At 42.5% G+C, this 27,751-nt stretch overlaps 1 protein-coding gene across 1 annotated transcript in view; it reads left to right on the forward strand.

The window, feature by feature from the left end:
• Positions 1 to 26,952, forward strand: part of lepr (leptin receptor) — a 38,430-nt gene extending 11,478 nt beyond the window's left edge. Inside the window, exons 2-22 of the mRNA XM_035647852.2 lie at positions 141 to 404; positions 4,215 to 4,272; positions 5,417 to 5,472; positions 7,429 to 7,677; positions 10,156 to 10,285; positions 11,186 to 11,376; positions 13,958 to 14,106; positions 15,518 to 15,659; positions 16,527 to 16,687; positions 16,794 to 16,893; positions 17,362 to 17,461; positions 18,476 to 18,690; positions 18,961 to 19,115; positions 19,569 to 19,722; positions 19,933 to 20,015; positions 20,395 to 20,611; positions 22,678 to 22,884; positions 23,321 to 23,404; positions 23,490 to 23,583; positions 24,037 to 24,112; positions 24,975 to 26,952. Of these exons, the coding sequence (XP_035503745.2) occupies positions 4,259 to 4,272; positions 5,417 to 5,472; positions 7,429 to 7,677; positions 10,156 to 10,285; positions 11,186 to 11,376; positions 13,958 to 14,106; positions 15,518 to 15,659; positions 16,527 to 16,687; positions 16,794 to 16,893; positions 17,362 to 17,461; positions 18,476 to 18,690; positions 18,961 to 19,115; positions 19,569 to 19,722; positions 19,933 to 20,015; positions 20,395 to 20,611; positions 22,678 to 22,884; positions 23,321 to 23,404; positions 23,490 to 23,583; positions 24,037 to 24,112; positions 24,975 to 25,925 (3,528 nt within the window). The 5' untranslated portion in view covers positions 141 to 404; positions 4,215 to 4,258 and the 3' untranslated portion in view covers positions 25,926 to 26,952. The remainder of the gene's footprint in view (positions 1 to 140; positions 405 to 4,214; positions 4,273 to 5,416; positions 5,473 to 7,428; positions 7,678 to 10,155; positions 10,286 to 11,185; positions 11,377 to 13,957; positions 14,107 to 15,517; positions 15,660 to 16,526; positions 16,688 to 16,793; positions 16,894 to 17,361; positions 17,462 to 18,475; positions 18,691 to 18,960; positions 19,116 to 19,568; positions 19,723 to 19,932; positions 20,016 to 20,394; positions 20,612 to 22,677; positions 22,885 to 23,320; positions 23,405 to 23,489; positions 23,584 to 24,036; positions 24,113 to 24,974) is intronic.
• The last annotated feature ends 799 nt before the right edge of the window (positions 26,953 to 27,751 follow it).

Here is a 27,751-nt window from a genome sequence, read left to right on the forward strand (position 1 = left end):
CTCCCCCCTCCTCCTCCTCCCCCCTCCTCCTCCTCCTCCTCCCTCCCTCCCCCCTCCCCCCTCCTCCTCCTCCCTCCTCCTCCTCCCCCCTCCTCCCCTCACTCACTCACTCTCTCTCTCTCTCTGGGGCCGGCCCTCAGTCCCGTGTCTTCAGCTCCACGCCGGGAGGCTCGACCGAGCACCACGTCAGGGGAACAGCGGCAGTGTGCGTGTGAGTGACAGAGGAATTCGTCATCGGGCTCCTCGTGTCGTTGGCCCCTGCTCTCGGCCGTGGACAGCCGACTCCGACAGAGACGCGCAGACCCTCAGTGGGGATTGGAACGGGCAGACTCTGACTTTGGGGGCAACACGGCAACAAAAAGAGGAAGCCGACACCGAAAGCAGAGGAGACCTCCGGCAGCGACGTAAGAACAGTCTCATTGTTTTCTGATCCATTCGTTTTCAAACGCGTCTCATCATCTCAGCCTGTCTGTGGTATTACTCTGCCTCTTCTTTCGTTTTATGTCTTGTTTTTTCCTCTCATTCTGGCGTTTTTGGTTGTCTGATAACGACTGCGCAGATGGATCATGCATCAGCTGTGGCAACTGTTACTTCATATTATGAGTTTTCACAAAACAAACCCTTAGAAAAGTGCCGTGCCCTTTGCTGCACACCTACACTAAGATGTGATGCGTTATTATCGTTGATGAGGAACTCCCACACACGTTGTGACGTTGTGCGTTATTATTCTCTCGTTTCAAGATTCACTTTTTGACTTTTTCAAAAGTGGCCATAAACGGCAAAAGTCTCCTACAAAAAAAACAAACAAAAAACGATGACTTGATTAACATTAATGCTGATTATAAAGTCAGGAAGGAGAACAACTTTTTTCAGACAAATGTTGCCGCTGTGGCTCGTGGTGATTCTGGGTGTAGGGTGGAGGTGATGGAGGTGATGGAGGAGGAGGAGGTGGAGGTGGTGGAGGAGGAGGTGGAGGAGGAGGAGGTGGAGGAGGTGAAGGTGGTGGAGGTGAAGGTGGTGGAGGTGGTGGAGGTGGAGGAGGTGGTGGAGGTGGAGGAGGTGGAGGAGGAGGAGGTGAAGGTGGTGGAGGTGGAGGAGGTGGTGGAGGAGGAGGTGAAGGTGGTGGAGGAGGAGGAGGTGAAGGTGGTGGAGGTGGAGGAGGAGGAGGTGGTGGAGGAAGAGGTGGAGGTGGTGGAGGTGGAGGAGGAGGTGGTGGAGGAGGAGGTGGAGGTGGAGGAGGTGGTGGAGGAGGAGGTGGAGGAGGAGGAGGAGGTGAAGGTGGTGGAGGTGGAGGTGGAGGAGGAGGAGGTGAAGGTGGTGGAGGTGGAGGAGGTGAAGGTGGTGGAGGTGGTGGAGGTGGATGTGGAGGAGGAGGTGGAGGTGGCCAACAAGCCCCAGCGCGCCTCCGTGCGCACCAGCAGCTCCGCGCTGGCAGCGCATGAGTCAGACCGGGATGAATAGTTGGCGAGGTGGAGTCCCCGGGAGGACGCGGGGAAGCTTCCCAGGCTTGTGGAAAAAATGGCTGCAGACGCTTGTTCTATGATCCAGCCTCATTTTTTCCAAAGCAGACGGCGGGGTGAATGGAAGCTGCACACAACACAACACAACACAACACAACACAACACTGCTGCATTTAGATGCGCCAAACACTGCTGCTGACCCTGAGTCACGAGCCGGACAGTTTCCTCCGTGTGCAGTGAGCAGATGATGAGCATCAAGGTCTCAGCGTGTCAGCTCAGGTGTTTTAAAACAAAACATTTGAAAAAATATTTCCCTATTCGTACTTAAATTCATAGGCTCCTCCGCTGCACGTGTGGCTTCTGTTACTTGATCCCAGGTAAAACAAGGTGTTTTTTTTTAGGAAAACAAGATATTATCATATTATGAGTCCGGAATCCTCCCTCTTGACCCTCTTCAATCCTGCACTCTGTCGTTTGTCACACCTTGGCCATGGATAACGTCCTGATCCTGGTCAACCCATCCTTAATTTTCCCTGTGAACAAGCGTCTGCAAATAGTGAAGCGTGATCATCGTCACATCTGCCATAAAGCCCACATGAAGTCAGACAAAGACAAGCAGCCGATTCTCATTGGATGAAATTAATTATTATCAATTATTAAAAAAATAGTTGCGATTTTCCTGCCAGTCAACTAAATGTTTCTCCAATTTATCATTACACAAACTTTTTTCTCCATATTGCACATACTTTTATTTCATTACTATTCTTCTCCTTGCACTTGCAGTACTTGCTTTTTAAATTTGTTGTGTTTCTGCAGCAAAACACCGAAGGTTTATGAATATAGACTGTGGTAAGACGGTGGTTATCTGCTTCACCAACATGAGACAGCGGCTGGTGAACCGACAGCTGCTGTGGTTAAACTTTATAGGAAATCTGTCACCAAACCCCAGTGTTGTGATGAGAGAGCGTGGGCGCCTGTAACACTGTGAACATGGACATGACATTTCTGTACGTTGTGCTAGAACCTCGCCTCTCGCAAGAGGCTTAAAGATCTTTCAAGGTTCTTTCAAGGCCTGAGTTATATGACGGTATAGAGTACATCATTTGGCATTTGTGAAGCTGCTTATACTGTGACATGCAGATATATCCTATTAATATCTCCAATGACACAAGACCTCTGTAGGCGGTGTTGCTTATATGTTTATACTTTTTTCCCACAAATGTACCTTGTCAGGTATTACAATTTCAAGATAGACCTTCCTATCCAGTTCATCTAGATAGGAATAGTTTTTTCAGAACACGTTTTACGTCAATATTCCCTATGATATTTTGATATTAATGCAAATCTACTGGAATTTGACCCATGTTGCTCAGTCACAGTTCTTGGATAAAGGGTGGAGGCTACATCTCTTTCTGTTCAACATGCTACTGGGTCCTGACCGCTAAACCTTCAAATCGCAATCTGAGGCTGATATTGAAATGTCTGCCTTTAGTGGATGAATCATTTATTTGAACCGAAGCTAAACTTTGCACCGAGTGCAAAAAATTATCTTACTGGGAAATGAGATCCAAGAAAAAAAAAGAAAAAAGAAATCCGGATGAAATGTAAAAACAAAGGAGGTCTCTGACGCTGGAGAAGGTGTTTCACCTGTTGTGACAGTCCACCATGAAAAGTTCTGCGTTTCTCATATCACAACAAACGTCCGGACATTTCAAGGGGAACATTGAACGTGGAGAAAAGTCTGAACCTTTGGGGTTTTTGAGTTTATAAATAACGTCAGTTACGGTTTCTGTTCCAGTTAATATGGAAAGTGAAATCTCTCTGTTCAGTCATCACAGATAAGTGGCAGGCACAGAGCGCTTACACGACAGGTGGCCGCGACAGGTGATGCTTTACATCCCACGTTTTACAGATACATTTGCAAATCATCGACTTTTTACACACACACGCACACACACACACACACAGTCTGAACACGCCGTTCCTGTCTTTGACACACTTCTGTTTGTCCATGGTTCTGTTTTTTCTCGCAGCATCCCGTGTGTTTGTGCTGGTCTAGCATTTCAATGAATTATTAGACGTTGTTGGCGCGGTATGAATCCATTGGCTCACTGCTCTTGCTTGGCACCAAAACAAGCCAAAGGAGAGCTCTGTAATGAAGGCGACAAGCAAAACAAAGCAGGAAGTGAATGTCATCAGAGAAGAAATATGTGATGTTCGTGAGAAAATTATATTATTATATTATAAGTAGATTGGTTGGTAGGTTGGATTTCACAAAGATGCAAATACAGGAGACCTCTGGTTACCTACCTGTGCGTTGTTGTGAAGGGATTCTGTCACATGTTGATGACCTTTAGACAAAATAAAGAAGTTAATATATTCATTCCTCGTGCCGCATGGCTTGAATATGCTTTGCTCAGGAATGAGCAGCAGTGGCAGCTGTGGAGTATTTTATCGGGGCAATGGGAGGCGCTCCTATCAGTGACAGATCTGCCTCTCGAGTAGGACGTGTCTGAGAAAGCCTCGGCTATTTTTCTTTTTTTGAATGGCACCACTCGAAAGATTGCCTCTGCTTTCTGTCTGGTTCGTCCTCCTTGGTTGAGAATTTTCAATATTTTCCGTCATTTATTCCTATCGGCGCGCAGGTCTTCAGTCCTGTCGAAATGAAAAGGGACTTACTCGAAGCACTGTTTCAAATCCATTTGAATTATCACGTTAACCACTAACCTTCCTCTTTTCTCCCTTTCTCCTCAGTGAGATTCACACCAGCCAAAACCCAGCCAGGCCATGCTCACACTATGACCACTACAATGTAAGTGTTGCAGTACTGAATATACACTAATCCGCCATTGTGGAGGTGGCATAGTCAAATTTAATCGACGGACCGTGAAAGCACAGATGTTTGGATTGATGAAGTTGGGCCCCCCCTCCCTGTAGATTTGAAAAAGTAAATCAGTTTCACACTATAACGTATTTATACTATACACTACTGACTATACTTGACAGGTGTTTGTGCATCTCCTTGGGAAACTTTGCCAAACCTACTGAAAAAAAAAGAAGTCCTGTTATGTCTTGTATACGTCCTTGTCCAACCCTCCCGATTTCCACTACCCTCTCCCGTTTTCCTCCCGCGGCTCAAAATTCTCCCGCATTTCTCCCGATATCTGAGTAGATTTCACACCTTTCCCCACTTTCGTTATCACCACCTGTTTCGCGGAAAAAAGCGCGACATCCATTGTGGATGACGGGAGTGGGCAGCAACACTTACACCGCTGTGTCACTGTTATGTAAATGATAGTGATGACAACACTCGGTTCAGTATCTGGCGTTGATCAAGGAGCGGTCGAGCTCAATTTGGATCCACTGATTACCGATACAGGCCTGAATGTGAGTACACAATAAACCTCCGACTGCGTTGCCAAAAAGCCATCTGAATGAGAACTGCTGACCAACGTCTTGTGTAAACACAATTGCTGCCTTCACGGGAACGACTCTGTACCAAAATGAGTCATTACATCTGCAGAGAAGTGGGTCCACCAGTTCTTCTACTCCACCGTCGACTGTCGCTGTTCCCGGATCCACCGGCACAGGGCGTCTCTCGGTGACACAGGTGTACACGTCCCACAGTTTTCCCATGATATCTGATCTCTTGTAATCGTTTGAGATTGAAATGATCCTTTTATTTCTCTAACTTCATTGTGTAAATCCTGTTTACTGAGCATAACCTGCACCAGTTGGATTAAGAGAGGTTTGATGATATTGCGAAAAAAAACCTCATTTACACCGACATTTTATTTGTAGTGCATAATCATACACTTAATCTATGCTTCTTTTCTTGCTCCCTATCATCATGACTAAACTTTTTCTACCAATTCCATCTTTATCTCATCTCCCTCCTGTTTTACTTTCTCTCTATCTGTTTGTCCATTTCTTAACCCGTCTCTGTCTGTCTGCAGGTCTCGGTCTGTGATGCTGACAGTCCTGATGCATAATATCCTCCTGGTGTCCCATGGTGAGTTCATTGTTTTTTGAGGAAAATGTACAAGAAAATTTGTAATCTCCAAAATCTTTGCAAACACTCCAAAGGCAAATATCCTGGTGCCTTTTTTTTTCTTCACAATGTGTCTGTAAAGACCCTTGGATGCTAATTGTTAATCTCATCATACCACTTAAATTAGAGATGAGACAAGCTGTGTGTTTGGAATATTTCAAAGAACAATCCAAGCTTAATTTTTTAAGCCTTAGATACTGTTGCTATTGCAGACACGTAGTTGGTAGAAGTCAAAGAAACAGTAAATTGTTTGTAATGGTTTTCCAGGAAAGCTTTTTTGGTTCAACAAAGAAGAATAACCTATTTTATACTGTTCTTCAGCAAATCATGTCATATATAAATCAAACACCTATTTTTTTTGGTGAGGTCTGGATGTAAATAATTTTCTGGAGGAACACAATGATTTAAAGGCTGAAATGGAGATGACTGTTTAGCAGTGAACCAAATATATGTTCTCATTTTATATCTATGATTGTACCAAAGTAAATTGATTGAAGGTTTTAATTGGTTTCCAGAGCAAGGTATAACCACGTCTCTTCTGACGCCTGTGTGTTTCATATTTAGTTCCGATACAAACACCAATTAAAACTTGAGTGATACTCTCAGTCTTCGTAACGTCTCACACTGAGTTTAGCAACAACCTCAGTAGAGGCTGTCTTTGTTGGTGATTGAATATTTATCATATTCCCATGAAGGGGTTCCTCAGGGTTCCGCTTTAGGATCACTTTTGGTTTCTTTGAATATGTAACCATCTGTAAATTTGTTTTTAATACAGATAATATTAAAAATGATGATGCTGGTTGAATTTAAATGTTTTAAGATTCATCTTTATTATATAATATGAAGTTTTATACCCCAGGTCTCATGACTTCTTAGATGGACTTGTCAATAAATCCTGAAATCCTTATTGCTTTCTGTCAGATATTGGTTGTAGTTTCAGCTAGGAACTGACATTTCTGTTTGAGCAGTGCTCAGGTTTTTGAAGAAATAACACTGACCATGACGTGTGAGTCTATTAAATCTCCTGGTGCACTGGACGTCACCGCTTCATACCAGTGTTGACACACGACTCCCTGGGATTTATTGTGATACAGTTGGCAGATTTCCCTTGTGTACGGCTCATTCAGCTGCCAACATGAGAACCACTTTTCTTTGACAGCGTAGTATCTTATCCAGTACCAGTTGGTAGACCAACATGATGACTTTTTATAATAGCCAGTGGCTAATACCCCATTAAAAATAGCTACATTTTAGAAACAAACTATACATAAAAATGTCCCCAAATCAAATTTGCCTCTTTGCCAGTCCCAGCAATCCCACCAAGTTGTTCAGTGTACTCTTTGAATTAATAGAATTAAGGAGTTAGGAGTTTGATTTTGATGAAAGAAAAAGCAATGTGCTCAGTATGTATTTTATTTAACTAACAAGACATCCATACACTTTTTGTTGTAAAAGGAAACGTTGTATAGTCATTTACTTATACATGTATATATATGCAAAATTCTATAGTTTTTTATTGTCATTTAAAACCATATTTTACGGTATTTCATTGTAGGTTTGTTAAATTTTCAGCTCATCTGTCATTTATGATGCACTTTGAACTGCACTAACCTATGAAACGTGCTATACAAATAAAGATATAATAAAATATATACAATAAAACCATAACGACCTCGTAATATATGTATATCTGCAAAAAGATGAATCTCAGACTGACACTTTCATGATTTCAAAAAGAAATGTAACACGATTGTAGTTCGCATTGATTAACACACTTTAAGATATTCAACACACTGTCATGTGACTTGCCTGATGCAGAAAAATGAAACACACACAACATTTAAAATGAAAATTCGGTGTAAATCCTCATTTCCACGTGTCAAACCTGACTGAACTTGTTTGCTTCTCTGTGAGCAGGTGTTTGGTGTTCGGAGCCGGAGGACGGAGCGTCTCTCCAGGCTGGTGCCCTGGTTCTCCCCTGGCAGGACGAGCTGTGCTGTGACTCACGGACAGCTCCCTTTAATGAGGCGGGCGGCGACACGGACGCACCGGAGACAAACCGCTCTGAATCAAAGCTCCCACACTCTCCCCGCTGCCGCTTCAGGAGCTTGACAACCGGGACACGTCCTCGTGAGCTCTCTGGCCACAAGAGTTCATTCAACAATGGTATGAAAACAAAGGTTCTTGAATGATGATCGGTTTATCTCTCAGTGTTTTTTATGGGGTTTTGCAAAACACACGTTTGCAATCGTTGGAAACGCTCTCTAAGAAACCCGATGAAGGTCAAGGAAATAAGCTCGGAGATGTATTTCACACCATGTCTGTATTTTTCAAACACGCTTGACTTGAACATGAGTTAATCAGTATCCAACTTTTCTAGCCAGGCTGTGCAATTGATGATTCTAGTGGACATCAGCTTCTCTTTTCTTTTCATCAATGCAACGGAAGTAGCTTCATATTTAAGACGAACATAAAAGTTCTTTAGGCTCTCCATAGGGATTATGCTCATTCCTTGACAGATTCCCAAGTGTGTTCAGTCCATAATGTAATTCTGCAGAAAGTTTGTTCCTACTACACTTTTAATTATATTCAAACAGTTTTAATTTACAAAGGGAACCCCCCCCCCCCCCCCAAAAAAGGGATTATTGTCACAACTAATACATTGTGGTGAAGCCATAGTTATGGATTAAGCAACTACAACACTGTAAAGAAGTGTCTGTAGTAAATAAAGTGCCACTCATTGTTTGAGTTGAGTCAGAATATAAAGGACAAACATTGATATCTGCATGAGGCAACATGAGCCGTAGTATGTTTGTTTACATGAAACACTTGTGATCCCAAGAAGCAACAGGGCGGCTGAGTGATGTGGCTCCTGCTCATCAGAACAAACAGCGGGTGTTTGGCATGACGCAGCCTCATGCTTTGCCCGCGGCAGCGTCACTTAATCACCGTCAGCGATGCCACCAAAGATCGGACTGGCTCATTAAACTCCAATGGATTTTTATCTGGTGTCCCTCCCCTCAAGGTGGGCGAGGACGTGAGTCCTGTGCTGCGATCACATCGCCTTGTTTGGCTCACGACGCGTCACTGCTCATTTTTTTTTTTTATCATTAATCAGATTCCTTAACATTGCTAGATTCCTGGTAATGTCTCATTGCGAATTTTCTTTTGATTACTTTTACTATTCGAGCTACAGACGTGTGTTGGGTTGTTTGGCCTTGGTGGGAGTCTGTGCTCTAGTGATTCTAGCTATAAAATGATCTCTTAACGTTGTCAGCGTGAGGGTGGAGTTGAGGCGACAGTCAGACATCACTAGAGAGAGGTGAAGAAGATTTGCGTTGGTGCATCGATCCATGAGACGGTGAGTGTGACGCATCCGAGTCATTGGTGCCGGACCTTTATATCTATGCAGTGGTAATTGAACAGAGAGGCTAAAGGTGTGTGCTGTCTCCTGATTGCTTTATGAGACCATTTGACAGTCAAGAGTGTGATTCATCTTGATGTGATGCACACGCCAAGGTCGTTGTGTTAAGATTTTTAAACTTGAATGTTTCTCCTTCTTGCTTGCATGTCAGTCATGGCTTCTCCTTCACAGCTCTTGTTGCTTTCAGCACAGAAAAGACAGTCCCCAGGACCAGACAGGCGAGCGTTTTGCAGGGGGCTGAGGAGACACTTGATTAGTATTATGAGTTCTGACCAAGGCCAATGAAAGTAGAACATTTTTGATTCTGTGAACTATTTTCAGGAAAAGAAAGTTAAAAGTCTGAAAGACAATTTAACCCTTTTATTGTCAGTCTGTTGGTCCACTGCTTTCTTCAAGACTGAAGTATAGTAAAATCTATTAGCAGGTTTGGATTTGGTGGGTTTGATTCAGGCCAATACAGACTATAAAACTTGCTGGGATTCAATTTAACCACTGCACTTGCAGGAAAACTTTAATCCATGTTTGTCAATTGAATTTGTCAAGTAGTTAGCGCCATATGTTTCATTTCTTGTGCTTTGTCCTATCATACACAACAAAACAAAAGGTAAAATGCTAATATAACATTACACCTAAACATTAAACCCCCTCTTTAAGTGCCAGGGGTAGTGTCACATGTTAAAGTCCATTTCTCATGTTGCGGTGCTTAGCTATTTAAACCAATAGTTTAATGTTAGATATTTGATATGGTCAGTTAGTGATGTAAGAGTTTTATTCTAGACTATTCTATTGATTTAGTATTAATTTAGTACAGGCATTCATGCTCCCCAGAAGGTCAATCTCAATGCATTTGTTAATCATCTGATCCCCCACCTGCACCACCATTAACCATTAAAACGCATAGAGTTGCAAGCATCTAAATGATTGTCTTTTTTTTATAGTCAAATTTGACCGTGAATGGTTCAGTTGATTCTTACCAAAAGCTTAAGACCTCAGAATGAATTCCACATCATTTTTTCTCCTCGTGCCTTAATCACCAGGCTGTAGAGGCCTGTTACAATATACTGTCTTGCATTCATAGTATTCCACTTCTCAGAATATTAAGGCGGCCTTCTTTCTCAGAAGACTTCATCAGGGTGATGATCACACTCAACATGTGGACCGACGCCTGGGGGGGATAACACTGACAGCGCCACTAACATGAAAATGTCATTTCCTGTCAGGCACCTGTTTGGACATACTGTGCAGAATCGACGAAAACTGGGAAAAATTGACTTGCGATCTGACGTCTGGCGGCCGAACCTCAACGGCTCTGGACGCTGGTCTCATGGCGGTCAGCTTACGGCGTGTGTTGTGAGTATGAACCAGCACTGCTCGTTTTGTTTCAATCCTGTGTTGCTTTTCCAGTGTGTGTGTGTGTGTGTGTGTGTGTGTGTGTGTGTGTGTGTGTGTGTGTGTGTGTGTGTGTGTGTGTGTGTGTGTGTGTGTGTGTGTGTGTGTGTGTGTGTGTGTGTGTGTGTGTGTGTGTGTGTGTGTGTGAACCTTTCCTGGCTGCTCAGTGGGGGGTGGGGTTCAGCATGTGTAAACAGGGGAAACTGCATGATATCATTCTGGCTCCAGACTTTTTATTTTCGTGAGGATAAAGAGACCTCCTGTTTTAAAGCAGACTTGATAAGAGGGGCCTGACATTGTCAAGCTCTTACACGTTGAACAGGAGCAAACTTGTCCTGGAATGTTTTCGGTGAACGTTAAAAATGAAATTGAAAAAAACCTGTTTCACCTCATCGTCCATTTATTAGCTGCTCTGGAGCATTTGATCATATCATACAGTCTTCCGCGGGGGTTGATAAAGTTGCTGTTTCCAACTTCATTGTTTTTCTGAGCACTTTAAAGACTTTGGATGGGGGCAATAGCTTCATAATGGCAAATAAATTCACCTTGACACGGGAGATTGTTTCGTCAAATTTGAAACCAAAGAAAAAACAATGATCAAACTCTGAAAGGTATTTTAGAACCATCAGAGGTTATTGGTTAGAATCAATGTGGAAAAGCACTGAAATAGTGAAAAAGTCTGAAGTTAATCAAATATAGATCAGATAATTAATTGTCTTAGATATTAAAGATTTGCTTCATATTACTAATACTTTTTGGAAATTCGGTCATATTAAGCTTCGATAACATCTTTTAAATTAAGGTATTATATTTTCCATTTTCTACACGGTGTGACTGAAATGTTTCTCCATTTATTTCCAGGTCCCAGAAAGAGGATTCACTTGTGAACAGCAGGAATACTTCACCTGATAAACCGGTCGCCTGTGAAGCGAAGGATTCCTTTGTTTGCTCCATCGCTCTTGACACCACGACAAGCTTTATCGCCGTGGTAACCGTCAGCGTCTCCGACGCCGAAGCTCTGCCGGTTCAGCTCAGAATTCCTGCCCGACCTGGTATGAAATCTTCCCATTTGTCTAATTGTTTTATCTCAGTTACAGTTTTCCTTCCCATATTTTATGATATAAGTTGATTCAGAGTGTCCACTTCAGTTGACCTGTAAAAGTTATAAAATGTATCTGCATCCTATAGGACCATAGATACAGGCTAAAGCTTATATACGTCAATACTTTCCATTAAGTCATCAGTAACAACTTATTGATCATTAATAAGTTATAAATGAGCCTTATTAGAAGTTCTCTAAAGCTAAATAGTTTTCCCAAAGAGTCTCTGGGAAATCTGAAGCTATCAAATGTTAAGAGAGTGTGTCTGTTTGTGTTTGTGTGTTTGTGTGTGTGTGTGTGTGTGTGTGTGTGTGTGTGTGTGTGTGTGTGTGTTTTTTTGTGCGTGAGTGTGTCTGTGTGCAAGAGAGAGAGAGCGATCTCCACAGTGATAGATAAGGACTTTCCATGGTGTGTTTGCTTCGACCTTTTTTGGTTGAACTGTCTGAGCAGAACAGAAACTGAGTTGTGACCATATGTCGCCTGGATTTTAGGAAAATGGCCAAACAGCAGTCGATAGAAAAACCTTCATCCGTTCCATTCCTGAAACTAAGCTTTCAATATTCGTTTCTTATAGAACTCCATCTGCAGCTGTCAGCTGAAGTCTGGATGTTTTTGTTCTATTGACCAGTCATCAATTGACATCATTTTGCAATTGTGGAAAGTAAATAAGTACATTTACTTTTTGAGATACTTGCACTTTACTTAAGTATTTCAGTTATTATGCAGTTGTATTTTTCTACTCCACTACATTAATTCAACATCTATGATGACTAGTTACTATAAAAATTGAGATTTGACATATAAAACAAAAATGATCATCTCTTAAAACTAAAAACAAAATTTACCTATTTTAACCAGCCATGTCACATGATAATGAAGCTACAACAATCCAATAATGTATGATGATGAGAAAACTCCAAAGAGGCCTTTTTGTATAACAAGTCCTTCTACATTTAGTATATTTTTTTGCTAATAGTTCTAGGTCTAGTCAGGTAAAATGTTGAACACTTTTTTATTTACAGTGCAGATTAATAATTTTATTATTTACTACATTATTCAGGCTCATAATATTACCTTATGCTAAGAACACCACCATTCGGTTCCAATACAGATATTTCTATGGTCTGTTGAAAACCTGTTTGTTAGCCGATATTTTCTTTTTGATTACTAATTTGATCCACTAATCAAAAGAAAACAGTAAAAATCATAATATCCCTTAGCCCAAGGTGAAAATCTTAAATATAGAAAAGCTGCAAATTCTCATATTTGAGAAGCTGGAGCTATCAAATGTTTTGCATATTAGCTTGACAAATTACTAAAGGCGATTGATTATCAAAAAAAGTTGCAGATTGTATTTTCTCACAGTTGATTAAGCATATAAATTTAGTCACATCTATTTTTAAATTGTAAATGTTTTCAAGCTTTTTTAAGCTGCAGACATCAGCAGTTCCTATTTGTACTGTAACCAATCAGTGAACACTGTGTAATCAGACTTGTTATTATAGAAATAAAACCTTCTCAAGTTACTTAGACTTTGAAAATGCCACTGTATGCTGTGTGGTTGCATGGAACTTGGTGTGAACACAGTGATTTAATATTATATGTTAAAAGTAATCAAATGTTGCATCACCTTCACTTATGCTCATGGATCATCCTTTCAGTAGGACATTTTCTTCTACCTGATGTGCGTGTGGTCCGGAAAAGAAATTGTTGAGCCATTACTCATAATGTTGTTGAGTAATCTTTCCTCTGCCCTGTGGGCGGCATTTCTGTGGTTTTAGGAAACTCAACTGAGAGATCGTTGTTATTACACATTGCCTTCTGCGTACAGTGAATGACAGTACATATATAAGACCGGCTCCAGTCTTGAAATCCACCAAAAATGGTCATTCAGTTTTAATATAAGGCTTCGTATACTGCACAGATTTATTTATAGGATATGAAAATCCCCAGCTACATGCTTTTCATTCAAAATTCACCAAGTGGCATTTATGTGCATAAGCTTCAGATTATGTCCTGTACATATGTAAAGACCAAAAGGTGAAGTGAATCTGCCATTAATGCCAAGCGTGCGAAGAAATTGAATCATACACTGTCTTTATTTTTCATTAACTCTGCATCCATTCATTAGATATTTATAATCCAGATTCTTCCAGACATTGATCTTTGCTATGAGATGAGCGCAATTACACCAAATGCCTCCTTTGAAGAACCTAAATTACTATTCGAGGTATATACGGCGAATACCAGGAGATAACGTGAAGTAGGAGTGAATGAGTGACCTCAAGACTATAGAACGGATTTAAAATCCTACACAGACAGAAAATATAATCCCTATGATTGTATCTACACTTACTGCAATAATGCATAGGATGTGGTAACCTTTGAAAATCCACACTGCTGCCACAGTAGGATTAAAGCAACACAATGATTGTAAATAATTTGTCCGATGTACATTGATTCTGTCGTTGCAACTCGCAGCTCTGGTCGTACATGCTTCTCCTCCTGAGACGACCTGTTCCCCTTTCTGCAGTGAAACCGAGTCCTCCGGTCAACCTCTCTCACATTCAGACCACGGAGGCAGAACTGATCCTTCTCTGGGACGGCCCGACAGACTTTGACACCGGCCCGCTGAGATACGAGGTCCGATACTCCTTCAACACCACTCGTCCAGCCTGGCAGGTGAATACTAGCCAGTTATACACCACGTATGCATGAAGGATGAATGGTTTGCATATACATATTATTTCTCATCGTGAGATAATCTGCCGATTGTCTCGATTAATCGATTCATGCATTTGTTTAAAAAATCTTTGGAAAAAAGTAAAAAAGCCCAATTTTTTTTGTCCAAAAACCAAAGATATGTAATTTACTGATGTGATGGAGAAAAGCAGGAAATCCTCATATTTTAAAAGCTTTAAAAAGTTTTATTTTGCCTCAATTTCCAATCACAGTGGACATTGGGTAAGAAGTGGGGTACATCCTTTTCCTCCCGTTTTATCGCAGGGCCGACATATTGAGATTAACGACCATTCACACTCACGTTCACACCTACGGGCAATTTAGAGTCTCCACATAACCTGAACTGTACCCGGAGAAAACCCACGCAGACACGGGTAGAACGTTCAAATTCAACACTGGACAAGGCCCCAGACGTCCGTCAGGTTCAAAGCCACAACCATCTGGTCGTGAGGTGACAGTGCCAACCACTGTATCACCGTGCTGCCCAGTGTAACAAGGAATTGCCAGACAGAAATGTCAACATATCTTTCGGGTTATTTAGAAGTATTTTTCTTCCCCACTGGAAAGCACAGACAGACTTTGTTGTTCTAACAGTGAAATGTACTGCACCGAACATGTGGTGGTGACAATTTTCAATAAGAAAAACATTATTATTTATAGTTATTTTTAATTGACACAAAATATGTTTGTGTCAAAACTATCCAGTACTAATGTAAAGTATAGTAGTGGGCCTTTTGGAAATGTACTCAGCTGTTAGACACACACACACACACACACACACACACACACACACACACACACACACACACACACACGTGCGCACTATATTTGCTTCCCCTTGCAGCAGTGCTGCTTTAATGCAGCAAAAATTTCCACTGACAAGAAGAGCTGTTTATTTAGTCAGTTGGGGTTTTAACAGCGCCAGAGTTTACTCAGCATTCAACAGTGCACTTATTGTTCAGCAGTAGATTTGCGCATTGGCCCTTTAACACTCCTATAGATAGATAAATACAGTCAAAGTGTCCTTTCAGTCGCTTTTTAAAAATGTTTTTATTATTATTTTACTGTTCCGCTTAGTATTCACTTTTCCCCTGTGTGTAGAATAGCTCTTGGATATTCCTTTGTGAAGAAACACTTACTGTGTTTTAAACTTTCAGTGATTTACACGAAAAAAATGGAAACGTAGCCATAATTTCCAAGTGTATCCACATCTACTCTCCATTTGTGAGAGTATGATGATGATTGAGATGATGACGGATTTTGATTCAGTCATCATTCTCGGAAAAAACAACACACCCTATCCCAGAGCCGTGTCTCAGCCGCGTGCTTCAGTGCTCTGCTCCGTCTTCAGGTGATGTCTGCACCTGCAGGGCCCCGACTGCCTCTGGACCTGAAGCCCAGGCTGAACTACACCATCCAGGTCCGCTGCTCCGGCCCGGGTGAACCTCCGCTGTGGAGCGACTGGAGTGAAAGTCACCACATCTACCTAGACAGTAAGAACCATTCCCGTTCAGTGTCTTTACGCTTTGGCCAATCCGCGGAGAGTACAACCTTGCACTGTTCACTAAGCTTTTGAGGAATTGTTTGAAAAAGATCCCCGCAGAGCCATTGCGTTCCCCGCAGGTTATGGGGCTCTCGGGATTGTTGGAGGGTTCATTCAATTTTGCATTAAAAGAACGCGCACAGAATTTAAATATTTTTAGTCATGCATGGCTCTAGTTTTGCCAATGCCATTTGGCCCCACCACCACAGACATGAATATACAGGCATATATATCTGACGGATTCCCATTCACTTTGTATAGAGCTTGAAGTTTAATGAGTTTGGTGATGCCCTTATCTATAGAAACTCCTTGAGACTGGCACTTTTTTTGTCCAAACTACAAAAACAAAAAGTTTGAACAATGACGCGACATGTAAGAGTGATTCCATTCATTTAAAAGTTTCCTTTTGTTGAAAACACCACCTGTTTGGCCGATGAGTCAGATTCCTTTCTCTTTTTAACTGACAGAGAAGCCGACTCCGCACAGATCGTAGGTTGTGTCTGAGGAGGTGGGGAGAGGTTGAGATCACCCTCGCGCTCTGTGCATTTCAGACCATGTAACAAAGAAGCAGCGGCAGCAGCAACAACAACAAGAACAACAAACAAAAGTCCTAAAAATCCCTGAATTTTTTTCTATTGTGAAAATCCACATTGAAATTGTGGGTGTATGAGAATGACTCAGCGTTTTAGTTTGTTCAAAGAGCTTTGTTTTAGTCTCCTTTTGTTTCTTGTTGGCCCTCATCAGGCTTTGCTCCTTGCTACAAGGCCAAAAAATAAAATCCTAAAAAAAGTTTGAACCATTTTCTTTGTGTGTGCAGCCGTGAGCTACATCCCCGAGAAGGTAGTGGCACGACCGGGGGAAAACGTCACGGTCTATTGTGTGTTCAACGACCGCGGCATCAACGCCAGCGCGGCCGTCTGGGTGCTCAACTTCCAGCAGCCGCTTCCCCGCAGCCAGTACCACCCGGTCAACCAACGGGTGAGCGAAGGAAAAATGTAACAATGTCCCTGTGTAATTCTGAATTTGAAAAAGATCAGTGGTTAAAACGAGTAGATCTGACTTTTCCGTTACCCCAAAAAACCAGGTCAGCCAGATCACCGTGCGCCCTTCGGAGACCCGGATGTATGACCTGCTGCAGTGCATTCAGGAGTGGACCCTCCCGTACAGCCAGATCTATGTGGAGGGTGAGCTTGGTCGCACGCTAAATAACACTATGTCAAACACTATCAATACTACTGTTACATCCGAAAGATTGGAAGACAAATAAACGAACCTCGGAACCTCAGAAATGGATGACGTCACGTCTATGCCGCTTTAGTTTTTCTCTTTTCATGCGGCAGTGGACAAACACAGGAAAGAGAGGGATGTCGTGTGGAAGCGCAACAATGTGAACTCCACTTACCCCACAGCAGAGGCTATCTTGGGTGAAGTTTTTTTAATTTTTTTATTTATACTACATCTAAGTGTTTCTCTCTCTGTGTGTGTGTGTGTGTGTGTGTGTGTGTGTGTGTGTGTGTGTGTGTGTGTGTGTGTGTGTGTGTGTGTGTGTGTGTGTGTGTGTGTGTGTGTGTGTGTGTGTGTGTGTGTGTGTGTGTGTGTGTGTGTGTGTGTGTGTGTGTGTGTGTGTGTGTGTGTGTGTGTGTGTGTTTCAGGAGCTTCCATTGATATAAACTGCGAAGCCAACGGTGATATCGATGCCATGGACTGCAGCTGGAAGAACACACAGTGGACTAAACCCACTTTTCGGTCCAGGTATGAATCATTTTACACAGTTAAACCCTGACAGCAGCCAAAGTTTATTCGAACGCCTTTTTTTTTCTTCTTCTTTTTTTTTAAATGAAACCTCAGACCAACACGCTGAACTCAAGTGTGCTGACAAACCTGGCTGCACTGAGCACGTTGTACCGGACAACACACCCTGGAAATACTTGTTTTTAGAACCCACACACTCTGAAGCGACAGGAAGTTTCTTTTCAGCAATGAATTATAAGTCCCTGTCATCTGAAGTTATGACCTCAGCACAATAGAAAAACTCGCTACATTAAAAAAAAAAACTTAAGCCCAAATCACAACAAAGAGGACTCAATCATAAATATAATTCCTGTGGATTATCATTTGAGTCTTATGTTCATGTTTTTAGGTTTTATTCAGCTGATAATGACAGGCTGTTGTACTACAATGAAGTTGCTAAAAATAATTTATAATGGGGCAGGAAACACAGGAGGAGGTTTCCAAAGCTGTTCGACATTCCAACGAGCACTTCTGAAGCGGCTAAATGCTAAAATGTCAATATCCTCTATCTGCAATTCTGTTTAAACTGTATATATTATTGCTATTCCTAAATGTCTGTATGTTTAAATTGCTCCTGTTTTTGTTTTTCCTTATGTTTTTATTATGCATGTTTACATATTTATTACTATTTTTTACTGATGTTTCTTATTTTTACCGTCCCAATAGCATCGTATCGTATCGTGTCATGTTGTATTGCACCGTATCGTATCTTGACGTGTCGTATCATATCAAATGTTTAAATTTCTGTTACAAAGGGGCAGTAAGCGATTCTAAAGCAATACACCTTTTGTAAGAATCAGCGAAAATTTCCTGGTTTGTGCGTCGAACTCCCACTACCCGGAGGTCGCGGGTAAAATCACAACAACAACAACAACAACAAAGAGAGAAACAAGCTTTCTCCAGAATCGCTCACTGCCCACTTTGAGGTGTCGGGGAGTGATGTTTACAAGCTGCACACCAATTTGTCCATTCCAGGTGGGCTGACCTGCCGTGCGACGTGATGGAGGAGAGGGACAGAGCGGGCGAGAGCGTGGGGCAGATGGGGCCCGTCTGCCTGCAGGTCCGGTCCAGGCAGAAAAGCTGCACCATCCAACCTCTGAGGATGAACTGCTACAAGCTGTGGCTGGAGGTGCCGTCCCGACTGGGCCCCATCAGGTCCAAACCCATCTACCTGTCACCCATAGATCATGGTGAGGAAGACTCGAAGAATCACGATGTGTCCTCTCTGAATGTTTTTTAAGATTAAAAAGCACTCTAATTTACTGTGAGATAAATTAGATACAACTGACTGTGGGAACTGAAGGCCTCTCTGGGACCATCGTCTCCTCAGAAATACCACGCCGTGGCTAATCAGTTGTACTACATCAGTTGTCGTGCTTCTACCAGACATCATCGTAGAAATTTGTGATGTTTAGTGGCACAAACCTTAACTCGTGTTTTCTTCTTCTTCTTCCCTGCAGTGAAACCCCACACGCCCACTAACGTGAAGGCAGTTAGCCGGAGCAGTGGGGTCCTGGCGGTCACCTGGGAGCCGCCGTCGCTGCCGGTCGACGGGCTCCAGTGTCAGTTTCAGTACCACTCGCCGTCCATGGTGAGGGCCCAGCCGGAGTGGAAGGTGAGCTCGCCCTTTTCGTCTGTTACTCTGAATGAAATCTTTAGCCGGACACACATATGTTCAAGATATCCATTCTGCCACAGAGCCCTTACGGCTCTCTCCTGTTTATTTGTGGTTATATTTCTTTCCGAAAAGTGTTCTGTTGATCTATTACGAACCACAGGAACAAACATATTAGAGGAAAGGTCTAGGACTCTGCTGGTTAATATCAATAAGACTTCCCGTCCTCGCGTCCGCTGATTAAAACAAATATTCTCCGATATTGGATCCACGCTGTCAATAGCCTCCCAATTCCAACATTCGCTTAAACTAATGTGACTGGTGCGGGGGAAACATGTTCTCTTTTTCATGGGTAAAGTGGGCAGACAGATCAGATATTTCCCACTAGTGCTATTTTTCATTTCACCTGAACAAGCCCTAGGAAACTCTCTGAGTAATATGTCATGTCCGCAGGTCCAGAGTCCAGTGCGTGTTCCTCGGGCGGAGGTTGTGGTGCCGGACATGTGCCGAGTGTATGTGGTGCGGGTACGCTGCATGCACACAAACGGCACCGGCTACTGGAGCGAGTGGAGCGACTCTGTCTACTCCGCTCCGCAAAACAGCAGAGGTAAAACACTTTCATCACTTCCTCTCCAGCATTTCAATTAGGCCTAACCTTTCAAGACGACCTTGACAGATGACTCGCGTAACCTTTTGAATCACATCCGACCTCCTGATTTTGGCTCTAATGGAAGATGGCTCTCAAATACCATCACCACCATCACTAATAGGGAGGTAAAAGCTGCAATGCCACGTAATTCTTGGTTTCCTCCCTCAGCTCCCGAGCGTGGCCCTGATTTCTGGAGAGTTCTTCAAGGTGACCCGGACAGAAACCAGACTAATGTCACGCTGCTATTTGAGGTAAACAAACGAGAATATACGTAAACAATCCCAAAATTTCAGGTTCAGTCTGTCTGATATAAATCATCCTCCTCTGTTGCATGCAGCTCTATTGTTGTCACCAATTGTGCAACTCAAACATATTTCCCCCGCAAACGTACCCTTTACTCCTGCTTTTTTTAAAACTACAGTCCCCAGCTGTTGAAAAAGGAAAGTATATGATTTTGAAAATGTTCGTCTTTAGTTCACAAGCTCGTAAAGTCAAAAAGTATCTAGAGGCGGACAGGCGCATTGTTGTTTTTGTTGGTTTGTTTTTTGTCTTTTAGTGTTGACTTTCTTGACCGGAAGAAGAATATAGAACAACCCCAGCGTTACTTTTGTTTCATGCTTTGTTCTCCAGGATCTTCCGGTATCAGGCCACTCCTCCCACTGCGTGGATGGATTCATAGTTCAGCACCAGACCTCGGGTGGCGCCGTGACGAGGGAGTGGATCGAGCCGGCGTCCTCCTACAGCTTTGAGTGGAACCAGGAGCTCCAAACTGTGACTGTGGAGGCCTACAATAGTCTGGGCAGCTCCGCGAACAACATCAACATGACGCTGGAGAGACAGCCCAAACGTGAGTGACACGGGAATTAGGAAGATGAGGAATCACTCACACAAGTCATTCATCCTTCTATAAATCCACCACGGAGGATCGGTCGAGACCCTCATTATCATTTTGATCTGAACTTGATCTGAATATACAAGATCAGATCATTTCGTCTCTTGTTCAAATGTGAAACTTTGCTGCTTCACTGCCTCTGAGTTTTGGACTGTTGGTTGGGATTTCAACATATCAACTTTAAAAATTTTGATTGATTTATTTTCCCCCTTCTGCGAGTATTTTATAGACAAATCAATTGGGAGGGAGGGGGGGGGATTAATCAATATAGCTGAAGATATTGGATGGATTAGTCAATATTGATCAATAATCATTAGCTGTCGCCATACATTTTACAGTTTTCACATGTATTTTGAACATTATTAAACCAACAAAGCCTTACCGTATTGAAATTAAAATCTATTTTTTTAAAGTGTATCTGGTTAAAGACAGCCATGACAACGATCAATAATGAGAAGAGACACAGACAATAAATACGCACTAGAGAAAACACAAACTACAACACAAATCACCATTGGACAGAAACGTGATTATAAAATCACAGATACAATTTGTAAACAAGTTTACCAAACGATTGAATCCACCTTAAAACGAGGAGCATCCTAAAACCATAAGAGAACAATATCTAAAAACAATAACTAACACACTTAGATTCTGAAATACATCAAAACTGCTGAAACACATGCATAAACATACACTGAGAGTTTCCCATAATCATATTTATTCCTCTTCCAAACTATTAGAAATATGGCAGCATCGTAAAAGAAGTTAACCCACTGTTGTCCGATCTATTTTCTATTTTTCGTCTCTGAAACGTAATTTCTCAGAAACATGACCTTGTTTACCGCCCTTCAGGTCATCAAGCCGACATCTTCTCAGGCAGTAGACCTGCTTCTATCTCTTCAACGGGGTTTTTTCCGTCTTTTAATTTGTCACTATGACTAGTTTACTCCGGCCGTGCTTCATAATCATTGACAACATGTGTGCGTCAAAGCTGGAGACAGTAACAACCATTCATTTAAACATTACATTTAAATGATGCATCTCTTGGGATTCTTTAAAAGCCTGTATTTAGGTCAAGCCATTAGTGTTACTGTAGTAAACACTATTAGCAGCGTTACACTCTGTAATACATAGAAATGTTTGTGTCGCACACTCTGTCCTACACTCATAATTCAGGGACGGCTGCTTTCATTAAACCACTAACTGGAAGGATGTGAATCTGATTTTTATTTTTTTTTGGACATTTTCCCATTTGTATTCTGACAAAATGTGTTTTCAGTTTTTATCATTATTAGGTTTTTAATATTCATGGTACGATGAGTGGTTTGACAAGTATGCTAAGGGAACACTCGCAGTGTTTATAAGCAGTACATGAACATTTAATAAATGGTTTAGAGCTCACTATAGGTGTAATTTATTAGAATACATCCATAAAGACATTTCAAATGTATTTACAGTATTTGTCAACAATTAGAATTATCACTCATGAGTTCGTGATTAAGTACCCTCGGCTCACAAGCTCTCACAGGAGGAGTAACGGTTGTGAACAAATACATTAACTGACACCTATATCTACTAATATCTATATTATATTGTTATAAGTCATTTATTTAATGTTTTATGTCTAAGCTTTGTCAAGACCAAGTTTATTTGTGTGACACATTTCCACAGCAAGGTGATTCAAAGTGCTTAACATAAGATATAAAGGGCGACATAACAAAGTGTAAAAACAACATAAGACGATGAAAAAGGACCAAACATATAAAAAAGTAACAAAGACAAGAGTAGAAGTAGAAGTGCAAGAACCTAATGTCCATCCACATGGACTGCAACAGCTAGAGTAGATTTCCAGAGACTTAAAGAATCTATGCCAAGCAGAAAATTATTATTTTGGGTTCATCTTCTGGCTTGTGCATGAGGAGGCCCCGCGTGTCTCCGGTCACCTGAGAGTGTTGTTGTGTCACCTGAGAGTGTTGTCGTGTTGACTGACCGACTCTGTCCCTCTCCCGTCTGCGTAGGACACTGTGTGCGTTCGTTCCGCGTGCTGCTCACCAACAGCACCTGTGTGTCCCTGTCCTGGAGTCTGCTGGACAACAGCTCCGCGCCTCTGTCCATGGTGGTGCAGTGGTCGCCGCACAGGCAGCCCGAGTCGGGTCGTCCCAGAGCCCAGGGTGGAGAAACGTGGGCCAGGCTGCCCTACGTCGACCATCCCGTCTACCTGAGAGGTAGCGTGTTCTCGCCCCCTTGTCTGTCCTCGTTATTATCTTGTGTGTCTTGCAACCGTGGACAGAGTGTTACTCTAACATGAGCACACGGACGCCCGTTCACATCACTGTGTGCTGGTAGAGCCCCCCCACTTTGAAACAGTCTACCTATTGAGATCGAACAGGCAACATCCCTCTCCGTGAAACATTTATTAAAATTTTTTATTGGAAAGCCTTTATGAAGGATTCACACGTATTTGTACAGTAACTTCATTGGATTCCCCTCTGTTCCATAAACTGTTGTTTTAATTGCCGTTCATCCTTTTTTTAATTTCTGTTTTTGCACTTTGTAACTTTGTCAAAAAAGTACTAAATGAATAAAGGTGTTTATTATTATTATTATTATTATTATAGATACTGATTAATCTAACCTCATGCCGTGTCTGTCAACTCAAAGGTGATTTCTTCAGCTCGGAGGATTATGGCTTCTACTTGCACCCCGTGTTTGCAGAGGGAGAAGGGGAGCCAGTGTTCACTATAGGTATCACCGATATATACACTAATATAACGGTATCATTTTTATTCAGCACTTTCTCCACATTGATAGTTTTTTCCGCCCGTTTCAGCCACCAGAGCAGACCCTGCAGCCTACATGATGCTGATGATCATCTCCTTCCTCGCAATCGTCCTGTTTGTCACGCTGCTCCTCTCCCAGAACCAGTAAGAGCCCCTGAAAAAGCAATCACAATTAATACTTTCATAATAATTGAAGATATGAATTGTGATATGAATTGAAGAAAGTTTTGTAAGAGCTAAGATCACAAAACATGCTGCGTACACAGCGTCACCATTTAATACTACTGCAACCCGACATACCGATCTTTATTAAACAAGTTTTCTTTCATATTTAATCTTCCTCCTGGCGGAAATGCAACCGCGACAGTGTACACCAAATTTGTGTTTTGCGCTGGCACTCGCAAGCAATGATAGATTATGTTAATCTCTGTGATGTTCTCTAATTGTGGGAGCAGAGAGGCTGAGCATGAGAAATTGCGAGCGTGAAATTTTACAGGTCACACGGGTGTAATTGCACTTGTTGTAAGCGAGATGCGCGGCTAAAATCAGTGTTTAGACACACGAGCTAAATATTTGCTGTGTTTTATTTTTTCGCAGGATGAAAAGGTTCATGTGGAAGGATGTTCCCAACCCCAACAAGTGCTCGTGGGCTAAAGGACTAGACTTCAAAAAGGTAAAAAAAAACTAAACCATTTAATTAAATAGTTTTTTAATTATTATTATTAATAATAATAATAATAATAATAATAATAATAATAATAATAATAATAGTAATAATAATGCATTTTTATTTATAGGCGCCTTTCTGAACACTCAAGGTCACCTTACAAGGCAGAGTTTAAAAAGAACAACAACTTTAATAAAATCAACAAGAAAAATTAAGATTAATTAAGATGTGATGAATGTGGGTGAGAAGGAAAAAGAAATCAGACTGAGTATGCCAGTTTAAAGGGATGTGTTTTGAGATGGCTATTGCATATGAATTATTTGCACTAGAGCTGCAATAGTTAATTGATTAATCAATTAGTAATCGTAAATTAGTAATTTAGTAATTAGATTAGTAATCGTAAAGAGATTACCAACTATTTAGGTTGGCCCTAATTTGCACGATATTGTGAAACATTTGGAAACTCATATCAGACCCTAATAATGTGAAGGAGTTGTTGTGAGAAATATGTCAGTTTGTCTTCTTGCAGAGAGATGAGGGGATCTTTACCTCTCTCATGTAGTAGGGAGTCCGTCAGCTTAGTTTAGCATCAAGACAGCTTACCTGGGTTTGTCTAAAGTAAAAAAAAAGAAAATCTTTCTTCCATCTCCTTTAAATGCAACTAATCAACATGACAGTGTCCCATTAGTTTTAAAAGGCACAAAACAACAACAAGGTGTGGTTTCTGCTTGTGCATGAAAAATACAACTCGTTGTGTTTTAGTTTGGTGTTTGTATGGATTAGAACAAGCTGCAGAGTCAGCTCTTTCATTAAACATGTTAAAACCAACTTGAAGACATGTCTTTCTTCATTCATGCACATCTAACAGGCCGACACCTTTGACCACCTGTTCGGACCCCCAGAGGGCCTGCCCGCCTGGGCGCTGCTGCTGCCCTCTGAGGACCTCTCCAAAGTTGTCATCGTGGACAAAGCTGACCTCTGCGCTGCGACCACAGCCCTGGTCCAAACCCCTCTCGTGCCCCCGGCGACTGACCCAGCCGCCGCCTCAGCCATCTCCCTTCCTCCGGGCTTCGACTCCGAGGTGGACCACAGTGAGCTCACAGAGAGTGAGCTGCTGTTGGGTGGAGCTCCTCCCTTGGCCGTTAACGCGGATGCCTTAACCGGTTCCTACCCAAGGATAGACGAGTTCCAGCCGGTCGTTTCACAGGCGGCCCAGCCCCCCGGCAGCGCTGACAACTCGGCCCAGTCTTCGGTCACGTACGCCACCGTGCTGCTCTCTGATCCAAAGCAGGAGCAGCCCCCCGTCCATCTCCACTACAAGGGGAGTAGTGGCAGCAGCTCCAGCGACGAGGGCAATTTCTCTGCCAACAACTCGGACATTTCAGGATCTTTCCCCGGCGGCCTGTGGGAGCTGGACAGCTGCCGGGGTGGGGAGACGGACGACCCGCGGCGCTCCTGCTCCTACAACTCGGTGGAGGAGCTTTACGAAACGTCGGAGCAAGAGGACGACGGGGAGGCGAGGGACGAGAAGGACTTGTATTACCTAGGAATGGACTATCCGGCAGAGGATGAGGCGAGTGAGGACGAGGACGAGGACGAGAGGCGAGAGGAGGCGGCGAAAATTGACCTGCGTAAAAACGTAGTTTTGACCAGAGACGACTGCTCCGTGGAGTCGCGCCCTCTGCTCTGCCCCGGGGACTCCAGCAGTCGCACAGGGCCGCTGTCGGCGTCGACGCGGGGCTTTACCCCACTGTACCTGCCTCAGTTCAGAACTGCCCCGTGCACGAGGCAACTGCAGGACAGTGAACCCGAGCTGTGACGGCCTACTATTTAAATGGAAATGTGCCCCATTAAAACCATTGTGTCGCAAACTGATTCAGCATTTGCCAAAGTGGATCTGCAGCTCCTCCTTCAGACACAGTGAAGTGCGGAGCTGGACACTTAGAAAAAACAACTTGACTGATGTACGATTGCTATTTGATGTTGGTCAACGCTGCTATTGTGTTCCGTTGGAAAAAGACATCTCAAGGGGCACAAGCCTCGATCACAGGCATTTCTTTCTTTCTTTTCTTTATGGGGCTTTTGCTCTGATTCTACTGTGCCACCCTGCTCCTCTGCTGTTGTGCAGTAGCGGTCATTGATGTAGGAGTATCGCAGAGGAAAATGAGCTCGCAGATCTTGTCCATGGGAGGTTAGGCTGGTGTAAAGTACAGTTAATCATTAAAGAGAGCAGCAGACAGCCTGTTCAAGCCTGTTCATTTGGCATCATACATGATATGTAGGTAATGACATGTGTGCCTAGGTTCACTCTTCTGCTCTTTGTGTGGAAAAGGTGTTCATTCTCTGCCGAACTATTCCGGCTGCAACTTGAGGGCAACGTGAAACGGGTTCAAAGAGAATGAGTAAAACGCACAGAACGAGAGAGAGAGAGAGAGAGAAAAAGCTCATAATCTGCACGGCCTTGTTTTTTTTCAAAGCACATTTGACTGTGAAGTGACAAAAAAGAAATATGATGAAACGTAATTATTTTTTTGGGCCGCTGCATTCATTGGCAACATCTGCACGGACTAACTCACCCACAAAGCCTAAGAATGTATTTTTGTACTTTGTGAAGTAACGTATTTGAGAATTTGTAACAGTATTTGAGAAATGTGATCTATTTTTTTTTCCTGTGTTTGACCGTTGACATTGACACTTTCTTTGTGGTGTAAAGTTAAAGACAAAGTACTATATTGTATATTTCAAACAACAGTGGGACGTTCGGACGCCGTTGACAAGTTGTTAGTGCACATGAAGATCTTTTGTCTATTTTTGATGGTGAGATAAAATAAAAGTATTTATTGTGATGGCGCCTGGGTCGGTTCTTTCTCATGAGAGCCTGACCTTTTAGACATATTTTTGTGCATTATACAGTACATCACAACAATTACAAAATGCAAACGAGATGCAGTAGTGTACAACAAAGATGTGGATTTACAGGTGATGTATGTTTATCCCTTCATTTGATGAGTTTCTTTTCTTTCCCTTCTTTGGTTTGTGAAGTTTTGGGGGCGTGACCCCTGAGTGTCACTCATCGTCTACCTCCTGTTGTCAGGGACACAGTGTACGAGAGGCGAGGCCAGGTGAAGTCTCCATAAACTCCACCAGCTCGTCACGAGACGTGATGAAACAGTAGGTGATGAACAACAACTGACACGCAACAGAGTGCTTTACATAATCGCGCCCAGGGTTTCTCAGTACGCACATTGTCATAATTCTACAATTCTCTGTTTTGTGTGGTGTGCGGTGAAGATTTTATTTTTGAATATGTAGACGCATACAAACATACATACATACACACACACAGAAACCACGCATCCTCATCAGATGAGCATGTATCAGCCTCTTGATACGCAGTAATATTCTGGCACCTTGTGGCCGCAACAAGCAAGTACACCAGGATGACACCAGGCTCCACGTATATGATCAATATACTAAACTATATGATCAATTAAGTCAGGTGGCAAATTTCTTTAAAGATGAAAAAAATGTTGGAACATTTTCTAACCGACGTTTGAAAGTGAGTGAGTTTTCTTTATTGAGTCTAATTTGTTGTGTTGTCATTTATTCATCCGTTTTCAGAAGCCTCCAACCACATGACGTCTC

Source organism: Scophthalmus maximus, chromosome 13 (genome assembly GCF_022379125.1).
Source record: "Scophthalmus maximus strain ysfricsl-2021 chromosome 13, ASM2237912v1, whole genome shotgun sequence".
In the NCBI taxonomy this organism is placed as follows: domain Eukaryota; kingdom Metazoa; phylum Chordata; class Actinopteri; order Pleuronectiformes; family Scophthalmidae; genus Scophthalmus; species Scophthalmus maximus.